The sequence below is a fragment of the Nelumbo nucifera genome, chromosome 5, assembly GCF_055504915.1.
Source record: "Nelumbo nucifera cultivar China Antique chromosome 5, China Antique-T2T, whole genome shotgun sequence".
In the NCBI taxonomy this organism is placed as follows: Eukaryota; Viridiplantae; Streptophyta; class Magnoliopsida; order Proteales; family Nelumbonaceae; genus Nelumbo; species Nelumbo nucifera.
In genome coordinates, this window is record NC_142653.1 from 4179939 (window position 1) to 4200044 (window position 20106).

At 38.7% G+C, this 20106-nt stretch overlaps 1 protein-coding gene across 1 annotated transcript in view; it reads right to left on the bottom strand.

Annotated features, from left to right (window-relative positions):
- The window catches only part of LOC104603621 (E3 ubiquitin-protein ligase UPL3-like), a 37287-nt gene that overhangs the window by 5839 nt on the left and 11342 nt on the right, over positions 1–20106 (bottom strand). The window contains exons 6-9 of the mRNA XM_010267683.3: positions 15130–15378; positions 14895–15016; positions 13342–14770; positions 1978–2073 (exon numbers count right to left, since the gene is read on the bottom strand). Coding sequence (XP_010265985.1) covers positions 1978–2073; positions 13342–14770; positions 14895–15016; positions 15130–15378 — 1896 coding nt within the window. The remainder of the gene's footprint in view (positions 1–1977; positions 2074–13341; positions 14771–14894; positions 15017–15129; positions 15379–20106) is intronic.

Below are 20106 nucleotides of genomic sequence, written 5' to 3' on the forward strand. Positions count from 1 at the left end.
GAAGGCAGCTTCATAAAGCTTAATTTTGGTGGTAGCAGCATGGGGAATCCAGGGCTTTGAGGAGTGGGAGCTGATAAGAATAGGGGATTCGTTAAGGGCAGAAACTATGAATGTTCTTGAGGGTGTACAGCTGGCAACAAATATTGACCTGAATAAATTAATCATTAAAAGAGAAAACAAGGTGATGATAGGTTGGTTGCTGATTAGTGAGTCAACTCTATGGTCCTAGAGAAATGAAATAAAGAAGTTTAGATGGCTGGCTAGAAATATTCATGTAAAAATCCAATGGATACAAAGGTCAGCCCAACCACATTGCTGATGCATTAGCAAAACAAGGGGTGGTTGGAAATCAGTTGTTTTGGGTTCAGTTGGAAGTAAAATGAAAGGGAGAGAGTAGACACTAATCTCTCTAAAGGATGTACATAAATTCCACAAAATCAGGGTTTTCAACTCATATACGCCAAAGCACCCAGAAACAAGGATACACCCCTATAGAAACGAAAAAAGGGCATTTTAATCATTCAGCATTGCACAAAAGGCACACATCAGAGACACTAGTCTTCTCAATATCTATTGCCAACATCTTGTCCAAGTATGCTGAACCTGTAAAAAAATGCAACCTTGGTTGGTTTTGAGGTGATCCCAAATAAAAGAGGATATGAAGGAGCTTCATTTCCCTTTACAGCACAAACAAAGAATTTTGCAAGTGACCGGAGCCAACCTTCCGAATTATTTTGTTACATATCATGAGTTATGTCAAGGACTCTCTAATTATGTTACTACTACCATTTTACATAAAAACAATTGGTAGATTCAAAATATAGATATAAAATCCATTTTAATTGCAAATTCACAAATCAACATCATGAGCCACCATGTGAACCTGACCAAAAGGCTCAGATCAAACATGCACAAGCATACATGCTTCCCATCCTAGGATTTCTTTCCATAAGCAACAAAGGCAAAATTAACCACCAAAATTGGACCAGAGCAAAACTTCGGTTTTTTTAAGCACAGATGCAATGTCAAAGAAGTACCCAAAATTAACTTCTTGTTTTAGTCATTCTAGTTTATATTACTTGTTACATTTCTATGGTTCATTTCCACTATCACTTTCCATTCTCCTGTTCCATGTGCAAGTGCATCTACTGCTTATTTCCCACAAATACCCAAAGCATGGATATAACTGCCAAACAACAATTAGTTGGCAATATGTATGGTAAGCGCTGTTTCACGTTTCCAGTTTACATTACTAGTTGCATCTCCATAGCTCACTTAAGAGCACTTCCCTACTGATTATCTATACTCTTGAATCATAAACAAGTATGTTGAATCAACATTACATTCTCTTTAACTTCACTTCCCAGCTCATTCCTTCCTATGCAACATCTTCTTCTTCAACTGATGTTCATAGAATAGCCCAAGATAAATGTTTCCTTCAATGTCTCAAATTATCATACCCTAAATGCCATGTGAGGAAAATCTGCAAATTACTGGAGATTACACTTCACCACTAAAAGCTCTATCCCTGCAGACGCTCAATGCACGAAACTTATTGCCATGTGAAGAACATGCCAAGGTGAAAATAGAAAGATATTTTTAAGTCCTTGAGACTCCCTGACAAGGAATGATGAAATAAAACACATATTGAAGTGCCAACATTTACTTTATTGTCATTCACACATATCCAGCCCTTCATGCTATGAAAATTGAAATGCTGGGCACTAATGTCAGTCGACAATAGGACATATCTGACAGTTAGAAGTAGAATTCCAACACACTACAAGATTGAACATTTGGCCAATTCAGAGAATCCCCTACCAGGCAGACACTTGGATCAGCATTATCATCCCTCCACATGACAGAAACAGGGTAGTTGTGTAGAAAGCCCTCTACTTGATCTGATTAGAAAATGTACAGACACACAGAGAACATTTTGTCAAACTAAGAAATACTAGAAGAAATCAAGTGATTCACCTCTTCTTGATCATCATCTTCATCATCTGATAGATCATCCTCTTCAATCACCAAGGCATCATCAATCTCAACTGGAGAGATGTCCAACTCCTCATCCTGTTAATACAAACACATAAACTTTTGTCGTAAGGTACAATAAAAGACACCCTGGTATTAATTTTATGGGAATAAACCAAAATTAGTGACTTCATAAAACAGGGAGAAAAATGTGGCTCAATGAGTTTTTATATATTTTTCCAGTAAAACTCAAGGTATGTTGTATTTAACATAGGCTTAGTGGCTCTAGAACCATTAACCATAGTTGTTAAGACACTAAGTCTGTTAGTCAAGGCTGGGTCTCGATGGCAGCATAGCACCTTGTTGCTTGGGAGTGATTTTTTTATATAAAGAAAATCTGGCTCACATTAGCTTGTTTCCCTTTTTTTGTGGATTATCTTATCTCTCTAGTTGGTGTAGCAAATAGAAAAGATTGAAAATTAACATGAAAGAACCAAACAATAAAGTAGAATTGAAACAACATTTTATAGCCTATAAAATACTAGGGGACATATCTCTACCAAGTTAATGCAAAGAAAGAGATAAAAACAATGCATGCATAAGTGAAACAATAGTAGAAAACAAACACATGAAGGGAAGAAGCCATTGTGATATAAGGTGGTAAATTGGGTAAAGACAATGGATATTTTTATTCTTTTTTACTACAGATAATGTCATAAGATAATGAGTAGCATCCTCTTCATTGGCAAAAAATAATCCCTCTACTCCATGGACTCAGGACTCTCCTTTCCTAAATATCATAAAATGAGCTTTGATGACTGTAGCATAGGGAATCCAAGGCCTAATAGAGTAGGGGATGTTCTTAGAAGTTGGGAAGGAAACATGTTAGACCAGTTGAGTTCTCTGACTCGATCAGAGCAAAATGGACAGTACTTCATAGCTTAAGGATGGCAAATCTCTAAATTTAAGAGAGATCATGAATAAGGGGATTGCAGTGTGGTCATAGGATGGTTAAAAAGAGACTAAATTGGTTCATAGAAATATAGACATACTTGTAGGAAGACCAAAAAACTAGTTCCAAATGGGCATCATATTCAGCTAACAGCATTGCTGATGGACTAGAAAATCAAGGGGTGAACAGAAATCAGATGTTTCAGTGCTTAATTTCCCAGTGGGAGGGGGGTAGAAGTGGCAGCTAGCCAAGGCTAGATACCTAATTAGGGTACCTCGGCACACAATTTTTTGTATCTCGTTTTTTTATACAGATAATAGTAAAACTTAAAAACATTACTGATAAAAAAAGAGCACTGGTTGTCTTGAATGTGATAGAGGTATGAAGGAGAAGATGTGCAAGTGTGTCAAATGTAGAGAGAATAGAAGATAACAAACATATGAAGGGATAGGTCCCTTGTTATTTTTAATGGAACAGAGTTACAGAGGTATAAAAGAGAAAAAAAATGGAAGTGTTTTAATTGCAAAGAAAAGAAAAGAAAAGAAAAGAAGTGTACAAAGATGGAGAGTAATTACAGAAAGATCTAAAAAAAAGAATAAAAGAGGCAAAAATCCATTTTATGGCTCTCTAAGCTGAAAATTTGCATTTTATCATTCTCATGTCTAGACTTTTACCTTATTTATACAGTATAATATGGTTTATCTGCACTACGGAGAAAAACCATCACCCAACAATGGTCCCATCTATCTGAGGTCATGGGACAGGTAAACAGGATACAGATCTAGCTTTGATTTTTTAGCTGCACTAAACATAAAACTATTTCATGCTTTTCACCTCCTATATGGAAAGACCAAAGTGACGCACAGTACAATCCCAAATAATTGATCAAATCCTGAGAGACAATGAATGTTTAGAAGAAATGAAGAGATCTAGGAAGGAAGGCTTTGTGTGCAAATTGGATTTAGAAAAAGCTTATGACTTGGTGGACTGGAAATTCTTATTAGGAGTAATGCAACAATAGGGGTTTGGGGAGAAATGGTGCAATTGGATCTTTAGATGTGTTCGGTCTAGTCATTCTTCCATCTTTGTTGATGGAGTGGTGAAAGATTTCTTCCCAGCTTCTAGAGGATTAACGCAAGGTGACCCTCTCTCACCCTTTCTTTTTAGTGGCGGATATTTTTAGTAGACTCCTCTCCAAGGCAGACAGAAAAGATGACGTTAAGGGATGGAGAGTGGGCAGAAATAGGGTTCCAATTACTTACCTCCAATTTGCAGATGATACCATAATATTTTGTGAAGGGGGAGATCCCAGGATAGTGAGGATATTAAAAGAACTGATCCAGAAGTTTAAAAAGGTGTCAAATCTGAAAATCAACTTAGACAAGAGTTGTATAGCAGGGATTAATATGGAGGAGAATGTCCTAAATTTGGTACCGGAGTGCTTAGAGTGTCATATAACCCCTTGGCCTCTGACCTATTTGGGGCTTCCTCTAGGGGCTAACCCTATGGAAAGCAGATTTTGGAACCAAGTTGTAGAAAGATGTGAAATGAGATTGGCCACCTGGCTAACCTACCTATCTATTTCCTCTCTGTTTTTAGGATCCCACCAAGGGAAGAAAAGAAATTAGAAAAAATTAGAGGGATTTCCTTTGGGAGCCGGGAGAGACTAGAAAGGACCATTTAATCAAATGGGAGATTGTGTAAAAGAAAGGAAGAGGGTGGACTAGGACTTGGGAATGTGAGAAAGAAGAATACAGCTCTCTTAGGAAAATGGTTATGGGGATGGCCTCTAGAGAGGGAAAACTTGTGGGTTGAGGTAGTAGATAGGGGTGTCAATGGACCAGATTTGGGTTGGACCCATCTAAATCGAATGTGATTTGGACGGATTGGATGGTCCAAAAGAGAGTATGGAGTCGGACCTGTCCAGACTTAACAGACCATGCAAACAACAGGCCAGAATTTGGACCAATCTGATGAGGATAGAGTCCAAAGGTCCACTTGTCCGCACCCAGGTCCTTGAGTTATTGTTGGAACGAATAGGTTTTTTCTATTGTCTTTCATCTCCTGGCTCAACGAACATCTCTCTTCCCCTCTCTGGCAGCATTCAGCTTTCTCCAATGTAGGGGTGCAAATGGATCGGATCATGATCCGATCTGATCCTACTTGGTCGAATTCGGATCGCCCATGTTCAGATCTTCGGATCATATTTGGATCAAACCCCCTATCAGATCTGATATATTATATATTTATAAATATATTGTTTATATTATATTTTTTAAATTTGTTATATTATTTATTTTTTATTTAAATTAGTATATTTTATTTTTCTTTTAATAATTTTTTATTTTTAACGAAAACAAGTTGGATCAGATCAGATCCGAAGATCCGACTTACCAATAGGATTCAAATTCAAATCGAGTCCTATCAGATCCAATCGGATCTTTGGATCGGATTCGAATCCGATCCAATCCATTTGCATCCCTACTCCAACGACACACCTCTCTGGTGGTACTCTCACCGCGATTCACTCCCCCCCTCTCTCCAACAGCTCTCTCTCTCTCACTCCCCTCTTTCTCCATCTCTCTCCAAGAACCCAAACAAGGAGGCAGGCTCCTCTGTTATTTGTTCATTAAAACAGACTAGTTTAGAATTTCTCGTTTATATCATGTGACTATATGAATTTGGGTCTAAGCTTATCGTTCAACAAAGAAGATGGTGGAGTTTGAAGTTGGGGTTTGAGTTTCAGAAGATTTGAAGTGAAAAAAGAGGCTCAACATCATTACAAATAGAAAAGGGGGGGCTTGGATTCCTACATGATCACCCAAGGTAAATGCTTTTCTCTCTTTGGTCTAATACATCCTAGTTGTTAGATACAATACAGTGACTAAGAAATAACCAAGTTCCTCTTTAAAAGTTTGGGTCCATCCTATCTCCTTGGTGATTACTTTTTGGCTTCCAACTTGCTTACACAGGGGCCGTTTGGCAAGTCTTTTTGGGAAGATCTTCTGGTAGCTTTGACAGTCAAAAGACAAATTGAGCTTTTGCTTGAAGATCTGAGCAGCTCGAAGCTAGTTTGGTTATCGTGCGTCTTTTCGTGCGAGAATAAAGTGAAAAAGACGCGAAAAGCTCCATTTGGAGCTTCTCGAAGTCAGCCCAAAATGGGCTTCTTGCGTCTTTTTGGCGCTCCGGCTTTTGGCGGCTAGATATTCTGCGAACCAAATGGAAATAGACCGAAAAGCGGTCTTTCGGGCTTCTAAACAGACGGAAAACGATGCGGAAAGACTTGCCAAACGGTCCCACAATTATTTTAGCAAGTAGATCAAAATGGAGACCAAACCAAATGGTTAATTAGCATTGTATGGTTAATCGCAAATAGTCTACAAGCTTAAATTTTCTATATTCAGTTTCAAATCAACCAAGTTGTCCACATTACAAAGCTTAAAAATCGGAGTTTGGGTTTTAATTTACAAGAACAATACACACCAAGCCCTCTATTCACAGCTTTCTATTTTTCTCCAAAGTCTGAACTTAGATTTCTATTGTCAAAATAAACAGCTAAACATATCAAAGCATCTCTGCGTGTCTTTTCTTAGCTTCAATTCTATAAACGAATTTTCAGTTTTTGTAATTTCTTTGAAAGAAATGTTTAGGTTAACATGTTACTTTTCTGATTTTTTGCACTACATTTTATTTTTCTGCATTTTTTATATTTTTGTGAAATTTCTAATATATTTCTAAAGTTTTTTATATTTTTTATTTTTCGTGTAATTTTTGAAGTTTCGTTCAATTTGGACTGGATTGGACCCGATCTGATCCATTTATATTTTAGTTGGACCGGATTGGACCCAGTTTGTTATGGATTTGGACCGGATTGGGTTCAATCCAGTGCATGGACCCACGTCTGACTGGATTGGATTGGACCAAATCCAGTCCAATTGACACCCCTAGTAGTGGATAGTATTCATGGGAGAATGGAGAGTGGTTGGGATGCTGGTGTATCACATTAGGCTACCTTGGAAGCACCTTAGAAAGCAATCCGCAACTTGCTTCCTTAATTCCTGAAGTTTATCAGGTATGATGTTTGCTTAGGAAACTTAATTCGTTTTTGGGAAGACACTTTTTTTTTATCAGAAACTATAACTTTCATTAGAGAAAAATTAAACTGAAATACAGAAGTCAACCCTTATTAGAAAAGGTTGATCCAATAAACATCAAACATTACAGGACTACCCAATAAGGACTCTCCCTTACAGTCCCTTGTTTTGCTAGGGCATCAACAAAACCATTTGCTGATCTCCTTACCCACTTGAACCAAACACCCACCTCCCTTGTTATGCTAAGAATTTCCCTTATCAGCTATCTATATTGCCAAATTCCCAGCTGCCCTAATTGCATCCACCCAATTACCAACTTGGAGTTTCCCTCTATCTCAATATGTTGTAGCCCCAATTGTTTGGCCAGTTTTACACCTTGATGTAGTGCCAAGATTTCCGCTCTTAAGGAATCTCCAACTCCTATTGGACCTGAAAACAAAGCCATTATCTTGCCTTCATTATCTCTGAAAACACCCCCTATACCAGATGGGCCTGGATTACCTATAGAGCTTCCATCAAAGTTCAGTTTCACCCTTTGTTGTGTCGGTGGGGACCAAACTTCCTGTATCATAGCTTTGGAAGTAGTAGTAGATGCCACAATACCCCAACTTCTATAAATGTCTTCAACTGAGAAATCCTTAAAAAGATCACAGGATTTCAACCAATGGATAACCTTAGTAGTTATTCCTTCCACAACCCCTTCCTTGGATCTACAACTGCCTTTGAAGATCCTATTGTTTCTTCCCTCCCACATTGACCACAATACAATAGCTCTAGTGGCTCTCCACATAATCCTTCCATGAACCGTTGGTTGCCTGTAAAAAGTTGGATCAAAGAGGTTCACCATGCTCGAGGAGGGAGTCCACCTGTAACCAAAGAGAGAAGAGAACCAAGACCAAATAAAGAACACAAAGGGACATGAGATTAGTAAACGTGAAATTGTCTCACCATAACCCAAACAAAGGCAACAAACATGGAGGGAGAGGCACATACTTGGCCTCTTTTTCTGCAATAAACCCAAGGTGTTGATTTTTTGGAGTACCACTTCCCAACAAAAGGCCTGAAGTTTAGGAGGTACAGGGCTACCCCACACCTCCATTGAAAGAAAGTTCCTTACAAGGTTGGAGGTCCGAAGCAAAATGTTATAGAAAGAAGAGCAATTGAAAAAACCAGAAGGGGAAGGTTTCCAAATTCTGCTATCTCTACAGGACTGATCAAGAAAGACTTCCCCTATCTGAGTTATCAAATCATCAACCATCCCCATTTCAGAATCCCTCTACCAATCCATGAATACTAACAATCACTCTAGACCAAAGTCTATCCTGTTCCATCAGTAGTCTCCAAATCCATTTCCCCAGCAAAGCCGTGTTTCTTAATCTTATATTTCCTAACCCAAGACCTCCATCATCCCTACTCCTAGAAACCACCTCCCACTTCACTAAGTGATCCTTCTTAGTATCCCTTGGTTCCCACAAGAAATCCCTCATTATCTTCTCTAATTCGTTAGCTACTTTCATTGGTACTCTAAAGGTAGACAGGAAATAAACTGGCAAGTCATTCATCAAAAAATAAATTGGCAGGTTGGCCAAGGTTGACTTGATTAAGATTATCCTACCCCCTAAAGAGATGTAATTCCATTCCAATTTGCCAACCTCTTGGAGAATCTTTCAATTACAAGGTACCAAAAACTCTCAACCATTAGGTTTCCTCCCAATGGTAGCCCCAAATATTGTAAAGGCCAGCCCCCCACTTCATACCCCAAAATCCTAGCTAGGGAATCCACCTCCTCTCCCCCTAAATTGAGCCTTGCCACACAACTTTTTCCCCAATTCACTTTAAGATTGGACTTCCCTTCAAATTGAAGCATTAGACTCTTTAAGTTCCGTAATTCCCCTTCCTCCCCGTCACAAAACAAGATGATGCCATTTGCAAATTGTAAGTGTGTGACCACCACCTCCTCCCTACCAATCCTCCAACCTCTTACCAAATTGTTAGCATCAGCCCTCGAAACCATGGCACTCAACACATCAACTACTAGGGTAAAGAGGAATGGGAACAATGGATCTCCTTGCCTAATACCCCTCTTTGCAGGTGTTTTTGGGAAGACACTTGGTTTGGTGACCGACCTTTAAAGGATTTGTTTCATTCCTTGTATCCCATTTCCTTGTACAAAAATGAGGTGATTTCAAGTTTTAAGGTCCATCCTATTTCACCTTTAAGTCACATTTGGGACGTTGGGTTTCGAAGGGGGTTGAGGGATGAAGAAGCTACTTGCTTGTCAAAGCTTCTCCTAGTTCTTGATAAAGTTTGCCTAGAGACTTCAAAACCAGATAGGAGTGTTTGGTGTCCAAATCCTAAACGCTTCTTCTTTTGTGCCTCTTTCTTTAAAGCTCTTTGCCCGTCCCCTTCTCTCAATCTTTTCCTTGGAAGGAAGTTTGGTTTCAGTCGGTTCCCCCTAAAATTAAGGCTTTTTGCTGGGAAGTTGAATATGGGAAAATTAACACTTTGGATTACTTGCAAAAGAAGAGTTTTTGTGTATTTCTCCAAATTGGTGCACTCTTTGTAAATCAGATGGTGAATCTTGTTACCATCTACACAAGATGGTAATTTAAGAGCACTCTGTTCAAGACAATAAGAGACAAGGATGGGAATTTAAGAATACTCTATTCAAGACAGAAGGGCTGAACTCTATGCAGTCATATAAGGTGTACAGATTGAAAGAGAGATAGGCTTGAAGAATTTGGTAATAAAAGGGGACTCCAAGGTGGTGATGGGCTGGCTTAGAGATCCAGACTCAGTGATATGGTGTAATAGAAATGCAATGAAGAAATTCAAATGGGTAAGACAACATATGAATTTGACTATACTATGGGTGGGAAGGGAGGTTAATGCATCTAGCCAAGCAAGGAGTAAGTAGGGATCAGTTGTATTGGGCCCAATAGTAATTTTATTCTGTTTTTTTTTCTTTTAAAGTGTGAGGCTGCACCACGCACCTCCCCTTGGCATGTTTGTAACAGACTTTTATCTTTTTGCTGATAATGAATTTTAATGAACTTTTATCTATAAAAAAAAGCCTCGTCACCTAGGTGTACACCTAAGGCGTGACATTGACAACTATGTCGTCAATGATTGGTGAACCAGCAAATGCATTTGCAACTCCTTTGGAAATACTACCACAATGGTACTTCTTTTCCATGCTTTACCTTTTCTCAAAAAAGGTATCCATGGAACATTGACAGTAGGATTTGGGTTCCCCGGCCCAAAGAGACCTTCTCTTGTGCTTCTTTTTTTTAACTCCCTTTGTTAGTTTCCCTCTCAACATGTTTTCCCTTCAAAGGAAATTTGGTGCAGGTCAGTTCCCCCAAAGATAATGGCTTTTTGTTGAGAAGTATATCATGGGAAAGTGAACAGTTTAGATAACCTACAAAAGAGAAGACCTTTCCTTTGTGTTTCACCCAACTAGTGTACTCTCTGTAGAGCTCACAGGGAGGATTGTTATCACCTACTAATGTCTTGTCCTTTTTCTGCAAAAAAAGAGGGAGAATCATGTGGAAATGTGCTAGAGCAGCCTTGCTATGGACAATTTGGGAAGAATGGAATGCCAGAATCTTCCAAGACAGAGAGGAGAAGCCAAGATTTGAAGGTGTGTTAAATCGGGCAATCCACTAGCTAAAGACTCTGGAACTTTTCCTTTTCAGACTAAGGGAGAAATTGGCGAGCAGTAGCAAGGTGCTCTTCTAGGAAGACTAAGGCAACTACAAGATGGATTCCACCGCCTGAAGGTTCAATGAAACTGAATTTTGATGGGAGCAGTCAGGGCAATCCAGGGCACTCTGGAATGGGAGGGGTCTTAAGAAATGAGGCTGGAGATATTGTACTTCTTTATTCAGGTCCTTTGGGATTTGGGGATTCGGTCAGAGAAGAACTATTAGAAGCCATACAAGGAGTGCAACTTGCAAATCAATTAGGAGTAGGACAGCTTGTTATAGAAGGGGGTTCCATGGTGGAGGTGGGGTGGTTGCAGAAACCTGAGGAAACTATATGGTGCAAAAGAAATGAAGTCAAAAAATTTAAGTGGACGACAAGGAATATGTCTGTTAGTACACAATGGATGGGGAGATCAGCAAATGCTTTGGCTGATGGCTTAGCTAAGCAAGGGACAAATAGGGAAGTCTTGTTTTCGAATCAGCTGTAATGCTTGTCTTTTACCTTTAAGTTTTTATGTAATCAGTTGAGAGAGGCTGCAACTCGCACCTCTCCACGGGCTGTTGTATGAGTTCTCCATTATCTATAGTAGTAAGTATCAAATTCATCATCTGATATCCACAACCATCTTTTTTCAAATTGTTATGCATATGATATATTACCAAAAGGGAACTTATATGCAGAACTGATTTAGATTGTACTTCAATTTTGGCTTATTGTAGCTATAGCTGTGTAACCTTTTTGCTTCTGTATTGAACCGCATCTGCCCCTGCTAATTAACTCCTATTAGAAGGGGTCCTTTCAACTTTATTTTATAAAACTTCTTTGATTGGGTGTTAAAAAAGAGAGGGAAAACTGCAAATTCATATATGCATCTTCAAAAGAAAATTGTTTTGTGGTGGAAGGGGATTGAGGTTGGCAAATAACTTAATTTCAGGAATGGAAGGGGTTACAAAAGTTGTAGTGCACTGGTCGAGGAACAAGAAACAGACTTCTTGCATGTCATGAGGAAAATCAAGCATTGTCAAGAGAGGTGGTAGTCACTTTTACTTGGGTAGAAGAACCAATAATTTGGCTGATTGAATGGCAAAACAAGAGGTGAATAGGGCACAACCATTTGGGGGGAATATACCATAATGATGTACAAATAGAAAATGGGGTTGGGTAACAAGAGCTAATCCAAGAAGAAATTTTATCATCCTATTGTTTGTACCATTGTTTTATTCATAGTAATAAAATTTCCAACCATTAGCAATCAAAAAAAGAAGAAAAATGTTTTTGAGTAAGACAAAAAGGAAGGAATTATGAGTCCATATTTAAAAAAAGATAGTTAAAAATAAGCAGCTTTCAGGGTGCTACTGTATATACAGCAGCATTTCTTCAATGCATCAATGATGGGAAAGCATGGCAACTGAAGCCCTGTGGATCTTATGAACATAATGCCAATGAATTCATAATAGTATATACGCTTCCACAATGTCCGAATGTCTGTAAAGTAAATTCCCTTTATAACAATCATTTCCCGTGATTTCCTAAGGGAGAAAACTTGTAAAAAAGAAAAAAAAAATGGAAAGGGACACGAGCAGCAGCAAGACCAAATTTAGGGGGTGCTATGACACATTCCTTCATGTACAGAATTCTTTTATTCGTAAACTAAAAAGGGTATTGACCTTCCCATGTGCCAGAGAAGTTCAGATAAAAATGGCTGTACTGTTTTCTTTCTCACTCCACATGTTTGGTTTGATACTCCAACTAATAAGTATGTTTAGGACTAGAAGAAGAATACGCACATCAATCTACAATCACATAACTAAGGTTAAAAGATGGGTATCAAGAAATTGACAAAATAGACTCTTTACCATCTTTCTACAAGAAAGATATGAATTGTTTGAAGCTCATTCACTTCACAAGCTTAGGGCTGTCAATGGGTTGGGTCTACCTGACAGATCGAAACCAGCCAAACCAATTATGCTGGTTCTGGTTCTGTGAGCTTGCCCCGATTAGAAATTGGGTCGAAACTAGTTCTTGCTGTTCTCAATAGATTATATAGTTAATAAAATATAAATATCTTTGTTTTGTAATTTTTGTTATATTTATGTCTAAAAGAGTAAATTTCATAAACAATACAGAAGATTATCACGGTTAGAAACACATATTTTATCAAAATATAAACAGTTTAGTATTTTAGTTTCAGTTTTATTAAGGTTATATCATCAAAACTAAGTGGTTCAGTTCTAGGTCCTTATTATCCCAATTAATAAATGGAAAGAAACACATATTTTATCAAAATATAAACAGTTTAGTATTTTAGTTTCAGTTTTATTAAGGTTATATCATCAAAACTAAGTGGTTCAGTTCTAGGTCCTTATTATCCCAACTAATAAATGGAAAGGGACAGGTACACCCTGTCCCAAACCAGATCCGACCCATTCAAAGCTCTATACAAATTTCAATTTCTTTCTACATGGATGTTTTCCTGTTATGAGAACCATCAGGTCGCATCTGAAAACTTAGGTGCATATACCAACATAATTTCTGACTTCTGTTGCTTTATCTCATATCGAGAACTTCAAATCACAACAATGTAGGTATATTCAAGTCACTAGAATAGCATACCTCAGAGCTAGATTCCTCATGTGCAGGTTTCATTTGAGTATCCTTATCTGAAGCTGCTCTTCTGCGTGCAGCATTTCTTGTTTGAGGTCCTCTTGTCTCATCTGGAGCAGATTTCAAAACAGCTTTGCCCTTCCCCTTTAAAGAGCTTGAATTACTCTCTTGAGGAGGATCCTTCCTGGTTGAACCTCCAATGGTTACTGATGATCTGGATCTAGTTGAATGGCGGCAAGTGGAAGATGCAGGTGAAGATACAGATGAAAATGAAACACCAGCCCCGGCAGGTGCAGAACCAGGCTCAGAGTTTCCTGAAGATACCGAAAGTTTCTGTGCAGATTCACCTCGCTGCACTCTTGGCCAAAGAAATTCTTCAACGGCAGCCAAACTTGCAAGGGGATCAATCAATACAACATTTGATGAATAATCACGAAGAGACTTTTCTCCTTGATCCCTACACAGGCGCAGCTTAAATGGCTGAGCCAACGCACTCAATCCCAAGGAAAGGCGTGCACTTCCACTAGATGACCTAGAGGAATGGCTCAATACAACTGGAAAACGCTCCAGGGAAGATAGAGCATTTTGAAGCTTCTGAACCAAGACAGTCATAGGAGCTCCATTCCCTTCATTAACACCAGCAGGAAGAGCAACAGCAATAAAAGATTTAAATCTTCCAAGTGCTTGTTGCTGAAGTTTAGCCAGGTTAGCTTCTGATATTCTCTCCTTGGAGAAGGTTCCACAGGAAAAGTAGTTCAGTAAAGCTGCAACAACTCCACTACCAATGAACTCAAATGTGGAAACACCATCACCTTTACTTAATTCTGTTAGCATTTCAGATATCACTCCAATTAAGTTCTCCTCAGTATTAGCTGAAATGTCAGCTAGACGAGGGCCAGAAGCTTTTGATTTACCCTTTGCTTTAGTCTTCTGATCATCAACACAAGCATTCAACTTCAGGCAAAGATTTTTTAAACGCATAAGGTCATCAGTAACACCAATTTCAGCTACCCCAGTGTCTGCCAAAAAATATTTATCTTTAAATGATTTTGCACAAGAACTTACAGCAATGCGAAGACTAGAATTAACCATTGGGATTTCTAATGATACTGGTGGTGAACCAACACTTCCAGGTGGAACAGTTTTCAATTCTTCCAAAACACTTCCATCTGGATTTGAACTACCACTGCGCCGTCGATAGCGCCTAGAACGTGATGATCCATGTATAGAATCATTATCCTTCTCCATAGAAGAAGATTGGGCATTGGCTGCATTTGAAGAATCAGTTGATATAAGTGTGTCTACAGCGTGAACCACCCCTTCTCTCACAAACACCTTGGAGAATGTTCCTGGAAGCTTTTCCATGAGAATCTCAGCTATCTGAAGGGCAGGAATCAAGACTTGTGGATCTTTCCATGCTAAAACACCAGCTAAGAAACTGGCAGATCAAACAAAAAAAAACAATAATTAAGCTTTTATATCATGCATGAAAAAGAAAATTTCTCATCTGCAGTGGAAAACAAATGTAGCATGCAAGAAAAGGGGTAAAATATTTTGAATACCTTGATATATTTGTTACACTTAGAAAAGACTGAATCATATCTGCTGTGCTAAAATACATCAACTTTCCAATTACTGACAAGCATTTGTGGCGAACTGGACCATTTACACTGGATCCATAGATCTGCTTGACAAGAAAAGTACGGGGAGTGAAAGTTATGATCCCAATTATCACTTACTTTGAGGAAGTAGGTTATAGCCTCTTAGGTACCACATGAACATATTGGAAGCACTTACCTGTATTAGTACAGGAAGTAGGTCCATTCCAAACTGCTGCAGAAGCTCAGGCTGATCACGCAATAATTTCTCACGAGCAGAAACCTCATGCACAGTTCCATTTGCATCCTCTCGCTTTCCAGAACTACTGACAGGAGATTTCTTTGTGGCAGATCCTTTCACTAGATAATTTGAGCAAATTGGAAGAGAAATAATTCCTTGAGGCAGAGGGGGAAGAAGCTCATCCGCAAGGTTCACAATCTCAAAAATCTAATCCATGGAACATAATCCACCAAAATCAGATAAAATGAACACCAGATGAATAATACCATTTTGCACTATAATTTCCTTTTTTTGGAAGTTATTTTTTAAGTTTCTTATTTTTCACATTTAAGTTCTCTTAGAATTTGAAATGTATGAATACTGATATTCAGTATTCTCATAAAATACACTGTTAAAGAAGATTTATGTTAAAAAGAAAATATGATAGCGTGCAACACCAATTATGTGTTATAAAGGTAAATCAAATCAGGCATTTCTTGTATTTAATCAAAGTACTTTTCAGCTATTAGTTAGAGTGTGCCTTGCTTAGCAAAAACGGGATACACTCCAATACCACTCCATCAAAAAATATCAAATAAAGAGAAAACGAAGAGAAGCAATAGAGGTATACACCTCCACTATAGAGGAATATGAGGTGTACACCTCTGTTGCACTTTATACAGGAGAAATACACCTCATATGACCTTACCTTTTAAGCTACTTTTTAGTAAAAATAATATAAACAAGAGACAAGGGAACCATTTTACTGTGTTCCCCATTTATACTGACATAATACAAAGGATGAAAACCCTCCAAATGTGCTTACTGTAATTTTACAATAAAATGTCATAAATAGAAGTAGGGGCACCATAGCTTTGGTTTCTTTTAATGCACTACATTCATTTGAATATGAGGTGGCACACTTGTTTATGTTAATTCTGAACTTTTGTTTCCTTTATTTTTGATAAATAGTGAAATTTCATTAAAAATCAGAGAGAAACAATAGAGATACATCATTAAGACATCTCAACTAGAGGTGCAAGGTTCAGCTTCAGGTCTCAAACATAAATTACAGCTAAGCCCAAAACAATTGAACCCTGTTCACCCCTTGTTTAGCTAAAAAGTCAGCTAGCCCATTTGCCATCCTCCTTTCCCATTGGATCCTTATTTCCATGTTGGAAGTCCACTATTTAAATCTCTTGAGTAACTCCATAATACTTTACTCGGATTCTTCAGCCAACCAACCACTACCATAGAGTCCCCTTCAATGAGTAACCTGTTAAAGTTCAAATTCTTAGCGATCTGTACCCCCCCTTGTAGCACAGCTTGTAACTCAGCATGAGTCACCATCCCCTATTGGTCCAGAATATAACGCCACAATGTGACCATTCTTATCTCTGTAAACTCCCCTTATTCCTGAAGGTCCCAGATTCCCTTGACAAGTGATATATTGATGGCTAATGATACGAATACAATTATGGATGATGATACTTTAATTCTATATTTAAAAGAGGTGATTTTATTAGTAGAAATTGCATATATGGATTTTTCAAATTTCTCATAAATTTTCCTATTCTCATGTATTTTTACTATATTTTTATTTATTCGTTTTATCTTATTTTAATTATTTATTAATTAAAAATCCTTGCTACTCTTGTGTTCCGGTTTACACCAAACACCTTAGGATGGTGCTTGGTTCAAAGTACCAATACTCTCAATATGCAAATTTTACAGAAATTCTTTTTTTAGAAGAAGATGCTGGCGATGAAGGAAGTTGGGGAGGACGAATTGTTGAAGCAAGTGCAGCTGCTGATGAGCAGTCCTCTAATCCCATCGTTGAAGGGACTGACCCAGGTTCTCAAGATTCATAGGACTTGTACGGTGGGTGACAAAATTCTATCATGAGGTTGGATGAAGATACTTCAGGATTGGAAACAATGAGAAAGTGTCTTCAAACAAGTAGGTTAGGCGAAAGTGTCTACCACTTCTGCAACCCAACTTTCTCCAGCTAAGGGGAAGGCCTCAGAACCAAATGAAAAGGCTTTGCATTCTAGTCCTTTTGCTTCGTGTGCTCCCTCTGTCTACCCAGGTACAACTGTAAATTCAGTTTTAGTGGCTGACTTGTGTTCTGTGCCTGAAACAGGTGCACCAACATCCCACCCACAAACAGAAGACTGCACAAGGGAAAGTTTAGAGGGAGAAGGTAGAGAGAGGAGATGTCAGTAAGGGGGTGTGGGAGGCAGACAAAATCTGGAATTTGCACTGAATTCGAGATTTTGCAACAGAAGGAAGATACAGTGGAGAAGAATGGCCAACATGAAAGTGAAGGAACAAAATTAATTTCAGAAAGTGAGAAAGGGGAGCAAAAGGCTGAGAAACTGGGGGGAGGGGGAAGAAGAGATGAAAAATGATGCTAAGGAGAATGAAGGAAAACAGGAAAAGAAAAAGAAAGAAAAAACGGAGATGGAAAGGTTAATCTCTGATATTGAGGGGGACTTAGAATTCAGTGGTAGGGGGGTAGGAGGAAAGGTCTCAAGTAAGGGATTGAGACAAGAGTTTTGGGGTCCTTTTAAGTTGCCCTCATGAAAACCATTAACTGGAATTTGAGAGGCTTAGGAAGTGCGAGAAAGAGAAGGGTGATTAAGGATTTACTAAAAAGGGAAAAGCCTGAAATTGTGCTATTGCAAGAAACAAAACTCTCAGAACCGGATGAAAGGTGGATTAGGAGCTTTTGGAGATCTAGGGGTATAGGTTGGAACTCAGCTCCCTCTTGGGGAGCCTCAGGGGGAATCATCACTCTTTGAAGAGGATGTTGTGGTGGAATCAGTAGAGGAATTGATAGTTCGATAGGTAGATTTTCAGTCTCAATTAAATTCAGGAATGTAGTGGATGGTTTTGTTTGGGTTGTAACCAATGTTTATGGCCCTAATAGTTACAGAGAAAGGAATAAAATGTGGGAGGAGTTGTATGCAATTCAGGGCCTAAGGGATGGTCGCTGGTGCTTGGGGGGGGGGGAGGGGATTTTAATGTTACACAATTCACCGAAGAATCTAGCAGTCCCCAACAGACAATTACAACTAGTCTAAGGAAATCCAATGGCTTTATTGAAGATTGTGAGCTAAAGGAAATCCCACTTTTGAACTCTAGATTCACCTGGTCCAACCTAGAGGAAAATCCCCTCTGCTCGAAACGGGATAGATTCCTTTTTTAACTTAGACTGGGAGAATCATTGGGGGGGAGATTTGGTTTCCAGAGCCTTGCCTAGGGTCACCTCTGTTCACTATCCCATCAAAATAGGGGTGAAGTCATTTGTCAATGGACCTAGACCTTTCAGATTTGAAAACATGTGGCTAGCTCACACAGATTTTGTGAATAAAATGAAACAATGGTGTGGTGAGGAGTTAAGCAGTGTAAAATGGAAGGGCATAAAATTCCATAAGAAATTGCAAAGACTAAGATGCAAAATTAAAGAGTGGAGTAGGGATCATTTTGGGAAAACTGAGGAACAAAAAATGAGATTAATCTCTTCGATTGAAGAATTGGATGAAAAAGAATCTCAAAATAATTTGAATGAGGCGACCGAGAATTGAGAAGACAGTTGAAGAAGGACCTAGAAGAGGTGCTTTTGAGAGAAGAAATTAGCTGGAGGCAGAAATCAAGGCACAAATGGATTAAGGAAGGCGACGGGAATACTAGATTCTTTCATGATTTAGCAAATGGAAGGAGGAAGAATTTTATGACCAAATTAGGAGAGAAGGTGATTACCAACTAGGGTGAGATAGCCATGAAGTTTGTGGACCAATTCAAGTCCATATTTAGAAAACCCTTGAATGAGAGATTAGTGGTGGAAGGGGTGAATTGGCCAAGGGTGACCGAGGAAAGGTTAGGTGGTTAGAAAGGAATTTTGAGGAAGAAGAAATTAAACAAGCAGTGCTTTTAATGGACAGAGATAAGGCTTCGGGCCTTGACGGATTCACAATGGCTTTCTATCAAGATTGATGGGAAATAATAAAAGATGATTTGTGCGATGTTTTTAAGGAATTTGAAGAAACACACATAGTAAGCCATAGAGTCAATGCTACTTTTTTTGCTCTAATCCCTAAGAAGCCTGATGCTAGCCATCCAAAAGATTTTAGGCAGATTAGTTTGTTAACGAGCATTTACAAAATCTTGGCTAAAGTGCTCTCCTGAAGTATTAAAGCAATTGTCCCCTCCATTATTAGTCAAGCCCAAGGGGCTTTTATTCACGAGCGACAAATAACTAAACAAATCTTGATTGCCAATGAATGTGTGGAGGAGATGAAAAGGTCTAGAAAAAGAGGCTTTGTTTGTAAATTGGATCTTGAGAAGGCATACAATTTGGTGGATTGGTGATTTCTTTTAGAGGTGTTGAGGAAGTGCGGGTTTGGGCAAAGGTGGTGTAGCTGGATACTTGGGTGTATTAGTACCTATCATTACTCAATATTGGTGAATGGAGTAGTGGAAGACTTCTTTCCAACTTGTAGGGGTGTTAGGCAAGGGGACCCACTTTCACCTTTCCTTTTTACCCTAGTAGTTGATGTTTTCAGTTGAATCATCACTAAGACCGATAGGGAAGATCTTATAAGGAGGTGGAGGATAGGTAGAAATCGAATCCCAGTCACCCATCTTCAGTTTGCAGATGACTTGATGATTTTCTGTGATGGGGGTGCTAGTGAAAAGGTAGCAAAGTTAAAAGAGGTGATTAGAGGATTTGAAAGAATCTCCAATTTGAAAATAAACCTGGAAAAGAGTTGTATGGCAGGTATCAATCTGGAGGATATGGAGGTTGAAGCTATTGTAGCTTGTCTTGAGTGCTCCATCTCTTCTTGGTCGTTGCCCTACTTAGGGCTTCCGTTAGGGGCAAACCCTAGGGAGAGTAGGTTTTGGACTCCAATGATTGAAAAGTTTGAGAAGAGATTAGCATCACTGAAGAAG